At 34.6% G+C, this 15,588-nt stretch overlaps 1 protein-coding gene across 13 annotated transcripts in view; it reads right to left on the reverse strand.

Moving 5' to 3' along the window:
• The window catches only part of SOX6 (SRY-box transcription factor 6), a 621,895-nt gene that overhangs the window by 346,197 nt on the left and 260,110 nt on the right, over nt 1-15,588 (reverse strand). For all 13 annotated transcript variants that reach the window (XM_036861756.1, XM_036861767.1, XM_036861768.1 and 10 more), the window contains one exon: nt 4,331-4,538. In XM_036861756.1, coding sequence (XP_036717651.1) covers nt 4,331-4,538 — 208 coding nt within the window. The remainder of the gene's footprint in view (nt 1-4,330; nt 4,539-15,588) is intronic.

The raw sequence follows: 15,588 nt of genomic DNA on the forward strand, positions 1-15,588 counted from the left end.
GCTCCAAGCAAATGATTAAAATTAGGCATCAAACTCAAAATAAAAAAATAGAAATCCTCATTACTTCCATCTCCAAAACATGTTGTCTACTTTTCTCGTTAACTGTTATACCATCCTCCTATTCACTCTGAGCTACCTTTAAACCACTCTTCTCTATTGATCTCCTCACTTTAAATGTCAGGTCCTAACAATTCTATCTCCGAATATCTTTTCCATATGCACCCCTTCTTCCTTCCTTGTTTCTGCTGCTTTAGTTCAGGCCCTCATTATCTCTAGCCTGAAACAATTTCCTTAATGTCTCTCTGTGCTCCCATACATCCAATACAGTGCTGCCAGATTAACTTTCCTGGAGGAAAGCTCTAATCCATCAATTTACTGTGCTAAAAAACAGTCAGTGGTTCCTCCATAACTTTCAATATAAAGTTTGAGCTTCTTAGCCAAGAATTTAAGGGCCACTGTGATGAACAGAACCTACCTTTTCAGTCTTATACCCTATATGCATCTTCACATACTTTAAAGTAGAACCTGAACTACCGGCTGTTTTAAAACTCTCTGCCTGTTCCTTTCAACTGAAATGTCCCTCCCCTCCATTTCTACTTACATATATATCCTTTCATTCTCCAAGACCAATTAAGACTCATTTTTCTATAGAACCTCTCCATGGTTTCCTAGGCAGGCACAATCTATCTTGTAAACTCCTATAACATTTTATCTATGTAACTCTCATGGAATTTATCACATATTAAATATGAATTAGAGTTCATTTTGTATTAGTTTTACACCTTTTACTAGAATATGAACTCTTTAAATTTAGAGACTATTCATGATAGGTGTGCAATATCATGTAGCATAGTGGTTCTTAACCTAGGGTCCACAGACCCCAGGAGTCTATCCATAGAATTCAGGAAGTCTGTGAACTTGGATGGAAAAAATTCATTTTCACCAATTTTTTAAACTGAAAATTTGCATTTCTTTAAATTATTGATGCAGGCAACAAACCATAAATTCATAGTATCTGTGACATTTTAGCCAATAAAATAACAATATATTTTTATATCACATTGTACTTGTTGAAGATATCTCAAAATATCTTTTATACTTATCACTACTTCAAAATTATATTTTTAGTCCCTCCATTAGATCTTGTGTTTAATGCATTAGTAAAGTAGTACTTCCTACCATATCACAAAAATTTTAAATTATTTAACATTTTAATATAATTCATTTTCTTATAATTCCATGGATTTTACTTTATGCATTTAAAGTAAGAATGGACCTGTAGGCGTCACCAAGCCACCAAAGGGATCCACAGCCAAAAAAAGAAAGTAAGAAAGTAAGAATCCCTCAGTTCTAATATAGCACTTTGCAAAATAAGAAGAAAACCTGTAGAAAAATAATCATGATACTATGTAGTTCTTGATTAGGACTATAAAAAATATACCATGAACTACAGAATACCGTATAAGCATATTGTTCATAAAAATTCATAGTCTTGGCAGAAAAAGACCAATTACCCCTCATCTAAAATAACCTTTTAAAATGGCAATTAAGATTGCTGCATACCTCCAAAGATAATTTATTATCTTTCAAAGAAAGTCTTTCCATACATGGACAGCTACACTGTTAGACAGCTGGTCTTGTTATAATTTCAATATGATATATAATATTATATGATAATATAATGATAATATTACTAGTTCCTTCAATTATTCCTCTTATTATATAATTCTGTGTCCGTTAGCATGTCATTTGTTCTCCTCTGAGAATATCCCAACGCTCCTGAGTTCCTCTTAAAGTGTAGTAATTCTCAACACAATACTTCAGGTGCATTCTTTTGAGCAGGAAGTTCAGTGGGACCGACACCTCTTGAATCTTACATACTGTAATTCTAGTAATGCTGACTGGGATAGCACTGGCAATTTTTTGGCAATATTCACTGCACTGACCCCATTGCACTCTCTGTCACCTAAAACTCGTATGTTGGTGTTTTTTTTTAATCATGTGTCTGCTATTTAAATTTCCTTCAGTAATTACTTGTGCAGATAGGAATTTTGGTCACAGCCTCTGGACTTGACAATAAGACCTATTAAATTTTATCTTGATGGGTTAGTTTTAAGTTTATATTTTCAGTTTGTCAAAAACTTTTGACTTTTTGTTTCTTTCATACATTATATTCAGCATTCCTCCCAGATTTTTGGAATCTGTTTGATAAGCACACTTTTTATCATTTCTGTCTGTACTTAATGTATTATATACGTTGATATGCACTAAAAATGCCTGAATTTCTGATGCCTAAAATATATGTACTGTAGAAAACAAAGTTCTGTAGAGTACATAAAAAACATTCTTCAATAGTAGGAATATAATGATAAAGGACTCTTAAATGAGAGGTCTCATCTTACAAATGCCTCTCTTGTATCAAATCTATAACACATAATAATGAAGAATAAAACACTAATCATTACTTGCAAGAGAAGGATGATTTTAAATTCCCTAGCAGTCTAGACCCCTCCCCCTAAAAAATCATCACAAATCAATTTCTTTATTTTTACACAACACAGCCCTCTAAAGTATGTTGAAACCACTTTCTTATAGAGCTAAAACAATCTTTTTGGTGAATCACAATTAAATGTAACCTAGCAATCTCATTTATTCAGAGTTTATTGATCTGGCAGCCTCAGTTATTCTAGAATAGCCATGAATGAGTAATATAAAGTCTCTGAGCAGCCAGAAGAGTCAGAATGAAGTCCATGCACTGAAGAGCATGTATATTGCCCAGAATCTCTTAGCAACTCACCCAGAAATGTTTGTTCATATTTTAAATATAGTCCAGAATGTTATGATCATCTAATTTCATAATTGACAGATGAATATAAGAAGCAAATTAGAAATTATTCACAACTAGGTAAGAAGTAACAGTCTGAAACCTGATATTAAAGGAAGAGAAACCAAAACACACACACACACACACGCCAAAAAAGATATCTAAATCAAGCAGACACAGGAACTCTAAAGTTCCATAATTGCAGAGAAATAACCATAAAGCCAACTGTCCTAATTATCTCAAAGATCTCTGGGGGCATCATTACATTATAGCATGGTAAAGTAATTGACATTTATAATAATTATCATCACAATGCCTCAAATGTATGTAATTTACAGTTCATAAGACACATATTAATTATTATAGTTAATTCTCAAAATGTTTGAGTTAAGAAGTCAGGTTACTACCATACCAAACTTTAAATTTTGTGGTTCAGGGAGATTGAAGAACTTACTCAGGGTCACATGATTGTTAGATAGGTATTGGAGTTCATATTCTACTGCATCATGACCCTGAGTCAACAAAAAAATTTACATTTTGTGCCATATAATCTGGTCAGTAAGATAGGGAAGCATGTAATACATTTTAGAAGCTTCCACAAAGATTGCTGATGTGGTGGACACACCACAAAAATTAATTTGAAATTTTTAAACTTCTGAGCCCTTAAAGGAATAAAATTAACTTACATGAAAAATTCCCTTATATCAAATCCCCATTTCCCTATAGTACCACAGAGGTTTAAATTTAACTTACAATGTAAGTAGTAATCCAAAGCCATTAATTATCCTACATTTTAAAGTCTAAAATCTGTACATAAAAAAAATGAAAGAATATACATAGTATAGCAATCTCTCAGAGTTGATTTATTTAATTTAAACATATTATCAGAGAGTCTTCTTTCATCTACTTTTTAGGACTAGGTTAACCTAAGTGGACTCTTGTAGAGAAGAGTAGAGAAGGTGGATGTTTCAGTACATGTCATGTGTCAAAGAACTCCTCCCTTGAACATTTAGCTTTAACAGTATTAGAAAACCTCAGCTCTCAATTCTGCAACATTTGGAAGTAAAATAATAATATTTATAAATTTATAATATTTATAAAAATAAGGAGAAATAAATTAGGGGTTTTTTCTTTTTAAACAGTTTGTATTTTCATAATAAAACACTATCCATCAAGAGGAAATAAGAGAGAAAAAATGAAAAATAAAGTTGCGGCTAGGAAAATACCTGTACTCCCTTTTCCAGAGCAAGGCTTATAGTCAGTTTAAAACCTTGATTTGTTATTATAAGAGCCAAGTAAAATGCACAAAGTTGTAGAAAAATGGAGCTATCTGCTTAACACTTCTAATGGATCACAATCTGCCATCACCATGGTAACCTCTGAATAACTTTTTCCTTGCTAGTGCCAATTATGCACTTCTCTGGCCCTTAAAATCCCACTCATTTTTTTTTTTTAAAGCCTGGAATCTTTAAAAGAATAAAGCCCAACAGTTAAGTCCACACATACCCTCTTGTTCAGTCCGAGTCATTTCCTCAAGCTTCTTCTGTTTCAGTGTGTCCACCACATCGGCAAGGCTCCCTTTGCGGCGTTCTGGGGTTCCAAAAGTAACACTGGTCATTATCTCGCGGTCCCGACTCCCTTCGTCAGGCTTATGTGGTGAGGTAGAGGTATTTCGGAAGGAATATAGGGAACATAACTTATTATTCTCTGACTCCTAGAAAAACAAAATAAAATAAAACCATTAGAACATGTTTCTTTGCATATCATTGGAGAAAAATCCCAAACTCAGAATGACAGTATATGAGGCTGAGATGGACAAATAAAATATATTAACTATCTCTGCTTAAAAAAAATACTAAACATAGAGGTAATTATCAAAGGAACTAACCTGAAATTGCAGATTCTACCTTTTTCTTTTTTAACTAAAAAGCAGCCAAAGTGGTACAAAAACTTAATTTTAAAAGGAACACTTCAACTTCTTACTCATTTACACCCTTCATTTAAAATAGTTCAGGTTCAATTATTAATTATAAGGATGGTAAAGTTTTTCTTTTAATTGGCACTTATATTAGCAACCCTCTTCCCACAGCCTAAAATATATGTACATCAAAAAAGAACCCCATTATCCCTAAATTTAGAAACAGTAGAGAAATTAGCTTCAATATTCATGTTAATTATTCACCAGAAAATATCTAAAATATCTAAATCAGCGTCAGAAGGTTAGCCAACCTAAATATTTTTGTGTGCCGGGGTTTGAAGAAAATTGTTTGTTTTTTTTCTAGCTACACATCTGTCAAAGTTACAGAAACCTCTTTCTATTTCTTACACTTACCCCTGATACTTTAGCACACAGTCACACACATTTTTCATGTGGCATTTAAAAATGATTTGTTTTTTTCTTTTTTTTAACAAGAAGACAGGTTTGTTACAGAAACACTTACACAAGAATTATTTCACATTACAGAGAAGTTGGCTAACTGGTAGGAGAGTTAGGTCTATCTTCAAAGAGAAAAAGCAAATCTTAGATTGAAAATAATAAACACCTAAAAGTTTATAAAAAGAAAATGCTTTTATAGCTCTTTAAATCGGAACTGAGAGTTTTAAGCAAACATTATTGGCCACAGTCCACCAGTAGTCTTGCATGCACCTTATCTGTGTATGGGTCTTCTCTCTCCCAATAAAAAACTGTATGAAATAAATAAAGCATCTAGGCTTTGTTCTCATCAGAAGCTTAAAAATCTTAATCACTCCTATATCTCTCTCCTTCACAAAAAAAAGCCCAGTAAGCATCAAGAACTAGGGGAAGAGCATGAGGGAAAAGTTACAGAGTTAAAAAAAAAAAAAAAGTTACAGAGTTAATCACTGGTAGGAAAGGGAATGAAAAGAAAATGGAATTTAGAGAAATACATTTCCACATACATTAAATGAGATAATTGTACTCAGTAAATGCTAGATATTTAGGTATTATTGCCATTGCATACAATGTAGGAATAAAACTTATTTTCACAGTTATTGGTAGCATATAATGAGCTAACATTTGTAAAGCAACTAGGCACAGTGCTGAGCCCAAAGCAGGCAGTGCTTAGTAAATGGTAGGTATCATTATTTTGTTGGAAGGAACAGATCTAGGAATGGAGCCAAAGAGGTCTTTCCCCCTCTGGACCTAAGGAATTGCTTAGTAAAAAATATGTCTTGAAATAAATTGAGTATTGTAAAGTCTGTGAATATACTAAAAACCATTGAATTGTACACATTAAATAAGCAAATTGTATGGTATGCGTATTATATCTCAATAAAGCTGCTTTAAATTACTATGAGCCAAATCTTAATCTTTTCCACAGTCCCATTGTTATCAAAATGCCTAGCACAGAGCAGATGCTCATTACGTTTGCACTAAAATAAACTGAAAAGGATAAAATAAATGGGCAGGGCAGGAAAAAGAGCTCCTCTTTACCTTGTTCCTAAATCTTTTCTTTCCCCAGGAAATATGTTGTATTTCATTTACTGCTTACAGTAACTGTGGAGTGATGCACAGGAACCCCTTCTTTTAGATGCCAGTCATGGTTAATACATGGCTCCTTGGAATGGCCAGTTCATTCTCTACTTTGTGCAAACAAAAAACTCAGAGATATGTTTGCCAAAGCCAATTTCAGCTCTTAATAGTGTCCCTATCAGAAATGTGACCTAGGCTTTTTTGAATCAGTAGTACCATTTGATAAATTATGCTTCGATCACTTTCATTTCAAATGCAAATTTGTCTCATATCATTGCCTATAAGTCAAAAACAAACTCTGGCTCAACCTAAGGGATTGAAGATCAACTTAAAACAACAGTTACATGGAAGTGGTTACCTACAAATGACTCACCACTGACCATAATAAAGAGGAGTTTTCCCACCACTCCCAAATTGAAAGATGCTAGAAATGTCTCTCCAGCCTGATTTCCAGTTGTCCTTAGAGAATTTAGCCTCCATACAGTACCATTTTTTTCTCTCAGGACTAATTTCAGTCTATTTACTCATGTCACTTACTTGTTAGATAGACTACGTTCCTTATTTTTTACTCATGGGAATGTGATCACTGCCATCTGCACCACAGACAATAACCATGGGTTCCCACACTGAAGCCCCATAATCTGTGAAAGGTCGCTCAACACCACCAAGAAGCAGAGAATAAGAAGCTGTAAGTCATGATTTCTCCAAGAAAGCAACAAGAACTACTTGCAACATGCCACAAAGGCACCAACATGGGCAGAAGATGAAATCATAAATGGCTTAAGTTGTATAAGTCATACTATCTTTAGGAACAATGGAAAGGGGCAAAATTTACCATTTATGGTCTTCACTTTTTAACTTTCTAAAACTTAAGACATATGGACCTCTCATGAATGGAGGCCTATAGCCAATTCATCTGAACAAAGGGGCACATAAATCCAAACATTTATCGATACAATGAAGAGATTACTGTTAGATAAAAGGCAGTAATGCCAAATTAGAAAAAGAAATTTGACAAAGAATCTCTAGTTTTTTTTCTAGGGAGCTAGGTAATTTTTAAGTAAGTTTTCTTACAGAAAAAAAAAAGCTCAGCTTATTCTTTAATTTCCTAAAAACAAAATTGGTCCTATGAACTAACAATTGAGGCAAGATGTCCAGTGATAATATCTATCAAGTTTTGATGCATGACACTGCAGCACAGCTGTGGAGAGGTTTGAGACAACATTTGACTAAAGCAGTGCTTCTCCAACTTTAAGGTATAGAATTCCCCGGCAAGTATGTTAAAATACAGACTCCCTTACCTCTTCCCATACCCCAAAGAGTGGGGCCCAGGAATATGAAGTTTAATAAACATCCCAAGTGCTTCTGATGCACCCCACTTTCAGAAACACTGATTCCATGAGAAGGTAATGAAATGACTGTGATTTGCCTTAATGTTATAATGTGGATATAATTATGAACATTTTAAAGAAGGCTGGTTAGTTGTGATTTTAAAAAGTAACATAATGGAGATTACTTCTCTTCTTTTGATCTTTCTTATGAAAACAACCACTGTATAACATGACAGAACACATGAACATCACAAAAAGAAAAGCATATGGGGCACTGAGTAAGCATTAGTTCATTCAAAGGAAACTTATGATAAGTTTGTTTTCTCTTAACCCCTAACTTCAGAGTCCTCCCTAACAGTGAAGAAAATTTCAAAATACTATTTAAAAGGATCCTAGTACCAATACAAGGACTAAAGTGATGTTGATTCAGATTATCTAAGGAGCATTTCACTGGCAATTAATTAAACACAGTACAAAAATTATATGTAGATGACTGAAAAAGCATACAGTAGTACAAAAAAATATTCATTAGGCAAAGTTTCTAGAAAATACAAGCAATTTTCACAAATTAAGAATATATAATTAAGATGTTTCCATATATGAAGGGATAGAGAAGTAAATATTAAAAACAAAACGTGTGTGAGGTGATGGATGTTAAGTAAACTTATTGTGGTAATCCTTTCACAATATATACATTATATTGTATACCTTTAATACAATGTTATACTCAATTATTTCTCAATAAAATTGAAAAAACAGATTAAAATAAATATTGCTCAGATTTTTCAAAAGTTATGAAAAACTGATTGCTCAGCAGTGGCATTAAATAACATTAAACTCAAATAGCCTTCTCATGGTGCTGTGAATATAGCAAACAATCAAATTTTTGAGCCTTTGCAAGTCTTGTTCCTTTCCCCTAGAATGTACTACATTCTCTTTGACTATGAACTCAACCCATTCTTCAAAGCTCAGCTCAAACTGCATTTCATCCTTAAAGTCCTCCCTGACTATGCTGGGCCTCACTATCCTCCTATCTCCTGAACTACACATTGAAGCAATCAGAACCATGCAATAATATGCTAAATTATTCGTTATTATTTTGCATGTTTTAGTCATATTTGCAACTAAATTTTAGCTCTTAACTTATGCTTCTTCTATATACCTCATGTCTTATGATTCTTCTATATACCTCCAAAACATCAAAAAACAATGTTGTCACATTGTTGGATGATGAAACAACTATTCACCAAATACGTCAAAAATAATAAAAAATTAAGGCTAAGGGAAAAGATTCGCTCTAGCAATGACAGAATTGCTTATTTAGGCAAAACGTTAACAACTGAGATATTAAAAAATAAGGGATTCATTCAATAAAAGATGATATAGCTACACAATGGAATACCACATGGCCATTAAAAACAATATTATATATGTTGAATATAGTGTTGTTTATAGTGATGAATAATTAGAGGCAATTTGTATTTCCAATAGTAGGGATTATTTGAGGGCATTATGGTTTTATCCATGTGGTGGAATAATTTGAAATCATTGAAAATCATATTTTTGCAGAAAATTTAGTGACGTGGGACTATTCATAACATATTACTAGTAAAAAGTATGTTAGTGAGAAATACTAATATATATATATATTTTTAAATTATGTACAGAAGAAAAGACAGAATTTCCAACAAAATGCTAATGGTCCTCTGAGTCTTGAAACAATAGGTAGTTTTATATTTCCTTTTTGAAGTTACATATATTTTGCAAATGTTCTATCATAAATAATACTTTTAATCAGAAAATAAATACTATTTTCAAGGTTGAATATGAATACCAAAAAAAGTTGTAGAATAATTTATCTACAAGGGAAGAGGTATCAAATGGAGAAAAGGATATATCATAGTATTTTAGTATATAACTTCAATTTTGTTACATGCGTGCATAAGGGTAAATGTGGCCACAAAAAAAATCCTTAGAAGACATACACCAAAATATTTATAGTGATTTATAAATGGTTATGAGATTATTGGTAATTTTTCTTTCCTTTTTTTGCTTATCTGTGTTTTCTAATTTATCATTGATAAACATTGATGAACATATTGCTTATGTAATAAGGAAGAACAAAAATCATTTTATAAAGAGATGCTTAGAGAAAATATATTGGGTTGGCCAAAGAGTATCTTTTGTTTTTAAGTAAAAATAAAGACACATTTTTCATTTTCACCAAGAACTTTATTGAACAACGTATTCACCCTTTTGCTCCACTACCTTCTGCCATTTTTCCAGGCAACTTCACAATTCCATCTTCCCAAAACTTTTTATCTTTTTGAGCAAAGAATTGTTCCAGGTGTCTTTTACAGTCTTCCAGGGAATTGAAATTTTTTCCATTAGGAGAATTTTGTAAAGACCTAAATAAATGGAAATCCTAAGGTGCAATGTCTGGTGAATATGGCAGATGAATCAGAACGTCCCAGCCAAGCTGTAACAGGTTTTGCCTGGTCATCAAAGAAACATGTGGTCTTGCGTTATCCTGATAGAAGATTATGCATTTTCTGTTGACTAATTCCGGATGCTTTTCATCAAGTGCTACTTTCAGTTGGTCTAACTAGGAGCAGTAGTTGTTGGTAGTAATTGCTTGGTTTTCCAGAAGGAGCTCAAAATAGAGGACTCCTTTCCAATCCCACCATATACACAACATCACCTTCTTTGGATGAAGACCGGCCTTTGTGTGGTTGATGGTGGTTCATTTCCCTTGTCCCATGATATCTTCTGTTCCACATGATTGTACAGTAACCACTTTTCACTGCCCATCACAATTTGTTTTAAAAACGGAATGTTTTCATTACATTTAAGTAGAGAATCGCATGCGGGAATACAGTCAAGAAGGTTTTTTTCGTTTATGTGGAGCCCAAACATCAAAGCGATTAACATAACCAAGCTGGTGCAAATGATTTTCAACACTTGATTTGGATATTTTGAGTATGTTGCTATCTCCCGCATGGTATAACGTTGACTGTTCTCAATTAATGTCTCGATTTGATCACTATCAATTTCAACTGGTCTACCCGACCATGGAGCACCATCCAGTGCGAAATCTCCAGCATGAAACTTTGCAAACCACTTTTGAGACGTTCTATCAGTCACAGCACCTTCTCCATACACTGCACAAATCTTTTTTGCATTTCATCTCCGTTTTTACCTTCCTTTAAATAATAAATCATAATATGCCAAAAATGTTGCTTTTTTCTTCCATCTTTAATATTAAAATGGCTACACAAAAATTCACCAATTTTGATAAGTCTTTTTTTTTAATGCACGCTGATATGACAGCTGTCACATACAATCTAACAAAATTGTTTTGAATGAAGGTAAAGACAACTAAGTGCTACTAGAATCATCTTATGGAAAAAACCAAACGAACCTTTTGGCCAACGCAATAAAAATAATTTAAGAGAATAGAATTTGGCCTTATTGAACATATCTAGAGAGTTAGTATATTATAGTTTCCCTATATTGAAACCAGAAAAAATAACCAAGCTTTCTTTCCTTGGCATTTCTGCATCTGAGGACTCGCAAATAATATTTTCTGATAACTCTAATTATTTAAAAGGGAATCCTTGATCAGCTAAATTCTAGATCCTTATCATTATCACCCATAGTTTCCTGTTTGCCCTCAAAAGATACACAAAATCAATCTATTTCCTATTCCATGTTAAAGTTTTTCGAAGTATCTTAAGGGAGGGATTAGGTTAACAGTCCTTTTCTAGGTGAAACTCCTTCAGTTTCAGCACCTATTTACCATTTGACATGGTTTCCAGACCCTTCGTCATTCTCCTCTGATACACTCCAGTCTCTAGATGTTGTTCTAAAAATGTGTTGCCAAGAACTGAATACCGAAGTTTGTTTTAGCATGAAGAAAAGTAACACTCAAAAGGTTATGTGGTTTTCCCCATGTCACACAGGTAAAACTGGCAGAGCTAAACTCTAAATGTAGGTTTTCTGACACCCAATCCAGTGTTTTTTCCGTTCCACATGGCTATACTAAAATCACTTTCAACAGTAAAAGAGGCCACAATTTCAATAACACGTACCTTCTAAATCTTTTCTTACCTTACATTTCCAGCGAGGAGCTTTACCTACTCTTGAGACAGGAATTCCACTGTTATTAACCCGAATCCAAGAATTACCAAGATACATTACATTAGTTATCTACTGTATAAAAATCACCCTAAAACTTAGTGCTTAAAACAACAATAATGATTTATTATTTTTAATGGTTTCCGTGGGTCAGGAATTCAGGAGCATCTGGGCTGGGTGGTTCTGTCTCAAGGTCCCTCATGAGCTTGCCCTTAAGTCAGTGGCTAAGGTTGGAGTCATCTCAAGGCTTCTTTTTTCACAGATGTGAACACTTCAAGAACTTGGGGTTGGAAGCTGGGGTTCCTTGGACACCTTCCTCGATGTGATCTCTCTACATGATCTTTTCTCTCCAGCACGTTGCTTCAGGCTAGCTGGACTTCTTACATGGTAGTTCATGCCTCCAAAGGGGTATGCCCCCAAAAGAGCCAGAAGAAAGTTATATCATTTTTTCTAACCTAGTCTGGGAAGTCATGCCCTATAACTGTCAATGCAATCTATTCAATAGTAAGTCACCAAGGCTGACCCATAGTCAAGGAGATGGGAGTTAGACTATATCTTTTTATAGGATGGAGTTATAATTATATGCTCAAATAGTTGCTGTGAGAAATGAATAATGTATAAAGCACTTAGGGGAGTGCCCATCACCTGAGTACTCAATAAATGATACCTACTCTTATTATTAAATTAAAATGTCCTTTGTCCAATTATCTTTGGTTTCAATTTTCATTTCTGAAAATAGAGTCATGATAATCACTGGCACCATTTTTAGGTTTTTATTTATACTCATTCGTCTAAGTGGAATAATAAATACTGAACTATATTACTCTCTTCAATATCAATGCTCAAAATCATCTTCTTTTTAAAGGCATCCCTAACTAATTCCACTAAGATCTGGCCCCTCACAAAGCTCCAATAACCTCAACATTTGTAATTAGCTTCGTCTAGGGACACTATCAATTCTCACTTAACCTAACTCCATATGGATTATCTCCACTCTGTCCAGGAGCAGCTACAGTATACTACAGCTCTAATTTAGTTGGGTTTCCACCTGCACCTTGACCAGGAATGTGAATGGGCAGCAATACTGCAAGCAGAGGAGAGACTGGGGTTGCAAGAGTCAGATAAGATGTCAGAAATTAAGACAGGCAGAGACCATGGGTCAGGAATGCAATCTTGTCCTACATAATAGAGTTGAAACCCACATGCAGGTGGAAGCCATTGCAGTTGGGAGAAATGAGTGGAAACGGCTTCTCTAAGCAGCGGCATGATCAACTTCCCTACCTGCCACCAATGAAATTGCAGAGACATAATATTATCCTCTCTTACCCTTTCCTCCACCTATTAGCAAGGCTGAATTAAGTGTGTTCATTCTTATTGCCTTATATGTTGTCATTTTAGTTTTGCTTTGTTTTCCATTTTAGTTATACTGTCTCTCCAGTTACAGCTTTATCCTTACTTTAGTCTGCCCTCCCTATAATAAGATTTATTGAGATATCCAATCACAGATTTGTCCCTGATTTCTGATAGCCCCCAATCTATGGTAAACCTCTGTTTCCTCAGACCCTACCCCAAATCACTCAAACAAAGCCCAAATCCTAAAAAAGTTCTTTTGAATATTCTCTTACTGAGACACTCCATGGTTCTCTATGGTGTGAGCTCTCCCTACTGCAATGAGTAATAAACCCAATTTGCTCAACTATGGGTATGTTCCTGGTAGTCTTTGACTGGAGGGAATTAAAGGGATGCAGTGTCTGTAAAGAAATTAAAAACGATAATAAAACCAACTAAAAGTTGCTTCTGTTTTTTTTAAATCACCATGTACAGGCAAATCAACCATGTCAGTGATCAATCTTCTCTGCCAAGACAGATGGCTCCACCTATCTTGGTATGTACTGCATTTGTATGTTTTAAGGGACTTCCTTGGTGGTCCAGTGGTAAAGAATCCGCTTTACAATGCAGGGGACGCAGGTTCGATCCTTGGTCAGGGAACTAAGATCCCACATGCCACAGGGCAACTAAGCCCGCGCACCACAAATACTGAGTTCGCGCACCTCAACGAGAGAGCTGGCATGCTGCAAACTACAGAGCCCACACGCTCTGGAACCCACGTGCCACAACCTACACGCCACAACTAGAGAGAAGCCCCTGCACCACAAGGAAAGATACCACATGCCTCAACGAAGATCCCGCGTGCCGCAACTGAGACCCAACGCAGCCAAAAATAAATTAAATAAATAAATAATAAATATATATTTTAAGTTTCAAATAAGTTTTCAAGTTATATTACATAAATTACATATATACATGTATATTCAATACATTATATTGAGTTATATTACATATCTACTATATATGTACTGCTTTCTTCTGATTCCCAATTTCAACAACTTTTTTTTTTCTTTAATCAGTCATCAATTTTATACACATCAGTGTATACATGTCAATCCCAATCGCCCAATTCAGCACACCACCATCCCCACCCCACCGCAGTTTTCCCCCCTTGGTGTCCATACGTTTGTTCTCTACATCTGTGTCTCAACTTCTGCCCTGCAAACCGGTTCATCTGTACCATTTTTCTAGGTTCCACACACATGTGTTAATATACGATATTTGTTTCTCTCTTTCTGACTTACTTCACTCTGTATGACAGTCTCTAGATCCATCCACTTCTCAACAAATGACTCAATTTCGTTCCTTTTTATGGCTGAGTAATATTCCATTGTATATATGTACCACATCTTCTTTATTCATTCGTCTGTCGATGGGCATTTAGGTTGCTTCCATGACCTGGCTATTGTAAATAGTGCTGCAATGAACATTCAGGTGCATGTGTCTTTTTGAATTACGGTTTTCTCTGGGTATATGCCCAGTAGTGGGATTGCTGGGTCATATGGTAATTCTATTTTTAGTTTTTTAAGGAACCTCCATATTGTTCTCCATAGTGGCTGTATCAATTTACATTCCCACCAACAGTGCAAGAGGGTTCCCTTTTCTCCACACCTTCTCCAGCATTTGTTGTTTGTAGATTTTCTGATGATGCCCATTCTAACTGGTGTGAGGTGATACCTCATTGTAGTTTTGATTTGCATTTCTCTAATAATTAGTGATGTTGAGCAGCTTTTCATGTGCTTCTTGGCCATCTGTATGTCTTCTTTGGAGAAATGTCTATTTAGGTCTTCTGCCCATTTTTGGATTGAGTTGTTTCTTTAATATTGAGCTGAATGAGCTGTTTATATATTTTGGAGATTAATCCTTTTTCCGTTGATTCGTTTGCAAATATTTTCTCCCGTTCTGAGGGTTGTCTTTTCGTCTTGTTTATGGTTTCCTTTGCTATGCAAAAGCTTTGAAGTTTCATTAGGTCCCATTTGTTTATTTTTGTTTTTATTTCCATTACTCTAGGAGGTGGATCAAAAAAGATCTTGCTGTGATTTATGTCAAAGAGTGTTCTTCCTATGTTTTCCTCTAAGAGTTTTATAGTGTCCGGTCTTACATTTAGGTCTCGAATCCATTTTGAGTTTATTTTTGTGTATGGTGTTAGGGAGTATTCTAATCTCATTCTTTTACATGTAGCTTAAACAACTTTTTTTTTTGATGAACCCAAAATACCTGCCAACTGTGCTGTATAAGAGGTATTCTACCGTAGTGTTACTGGGTAACTGACAAAAAAAAAAAAAAAAAAGCTTTACTTAATCTAGGTTCCAATAATTTCTTGCTAACAAAAGAAATCTAATTTTTTAATGTGCTGAAAACTAAACTGCTAACATTTATAGGTTCTTTCTCAGAGGAAAAGTATGTTTTTCTCT

The sequence above is a fragment of the Balaenoptera musculus genome, chromosome 8 (genome assembly GCF_009873245.2).
Source record: "Balaenoptera musculus isolate JJ_BM4_2016_0621 chromosome 8, mBalMus1.pri.v3, whole genome shotgun sequence".
Lineage (NCBI taxonomy): Eukaryota > Metazoa > Chordata > Mammalia > Artiodactyla > Balaenopteridae > Balaenoptera > Balaenoptera musculus.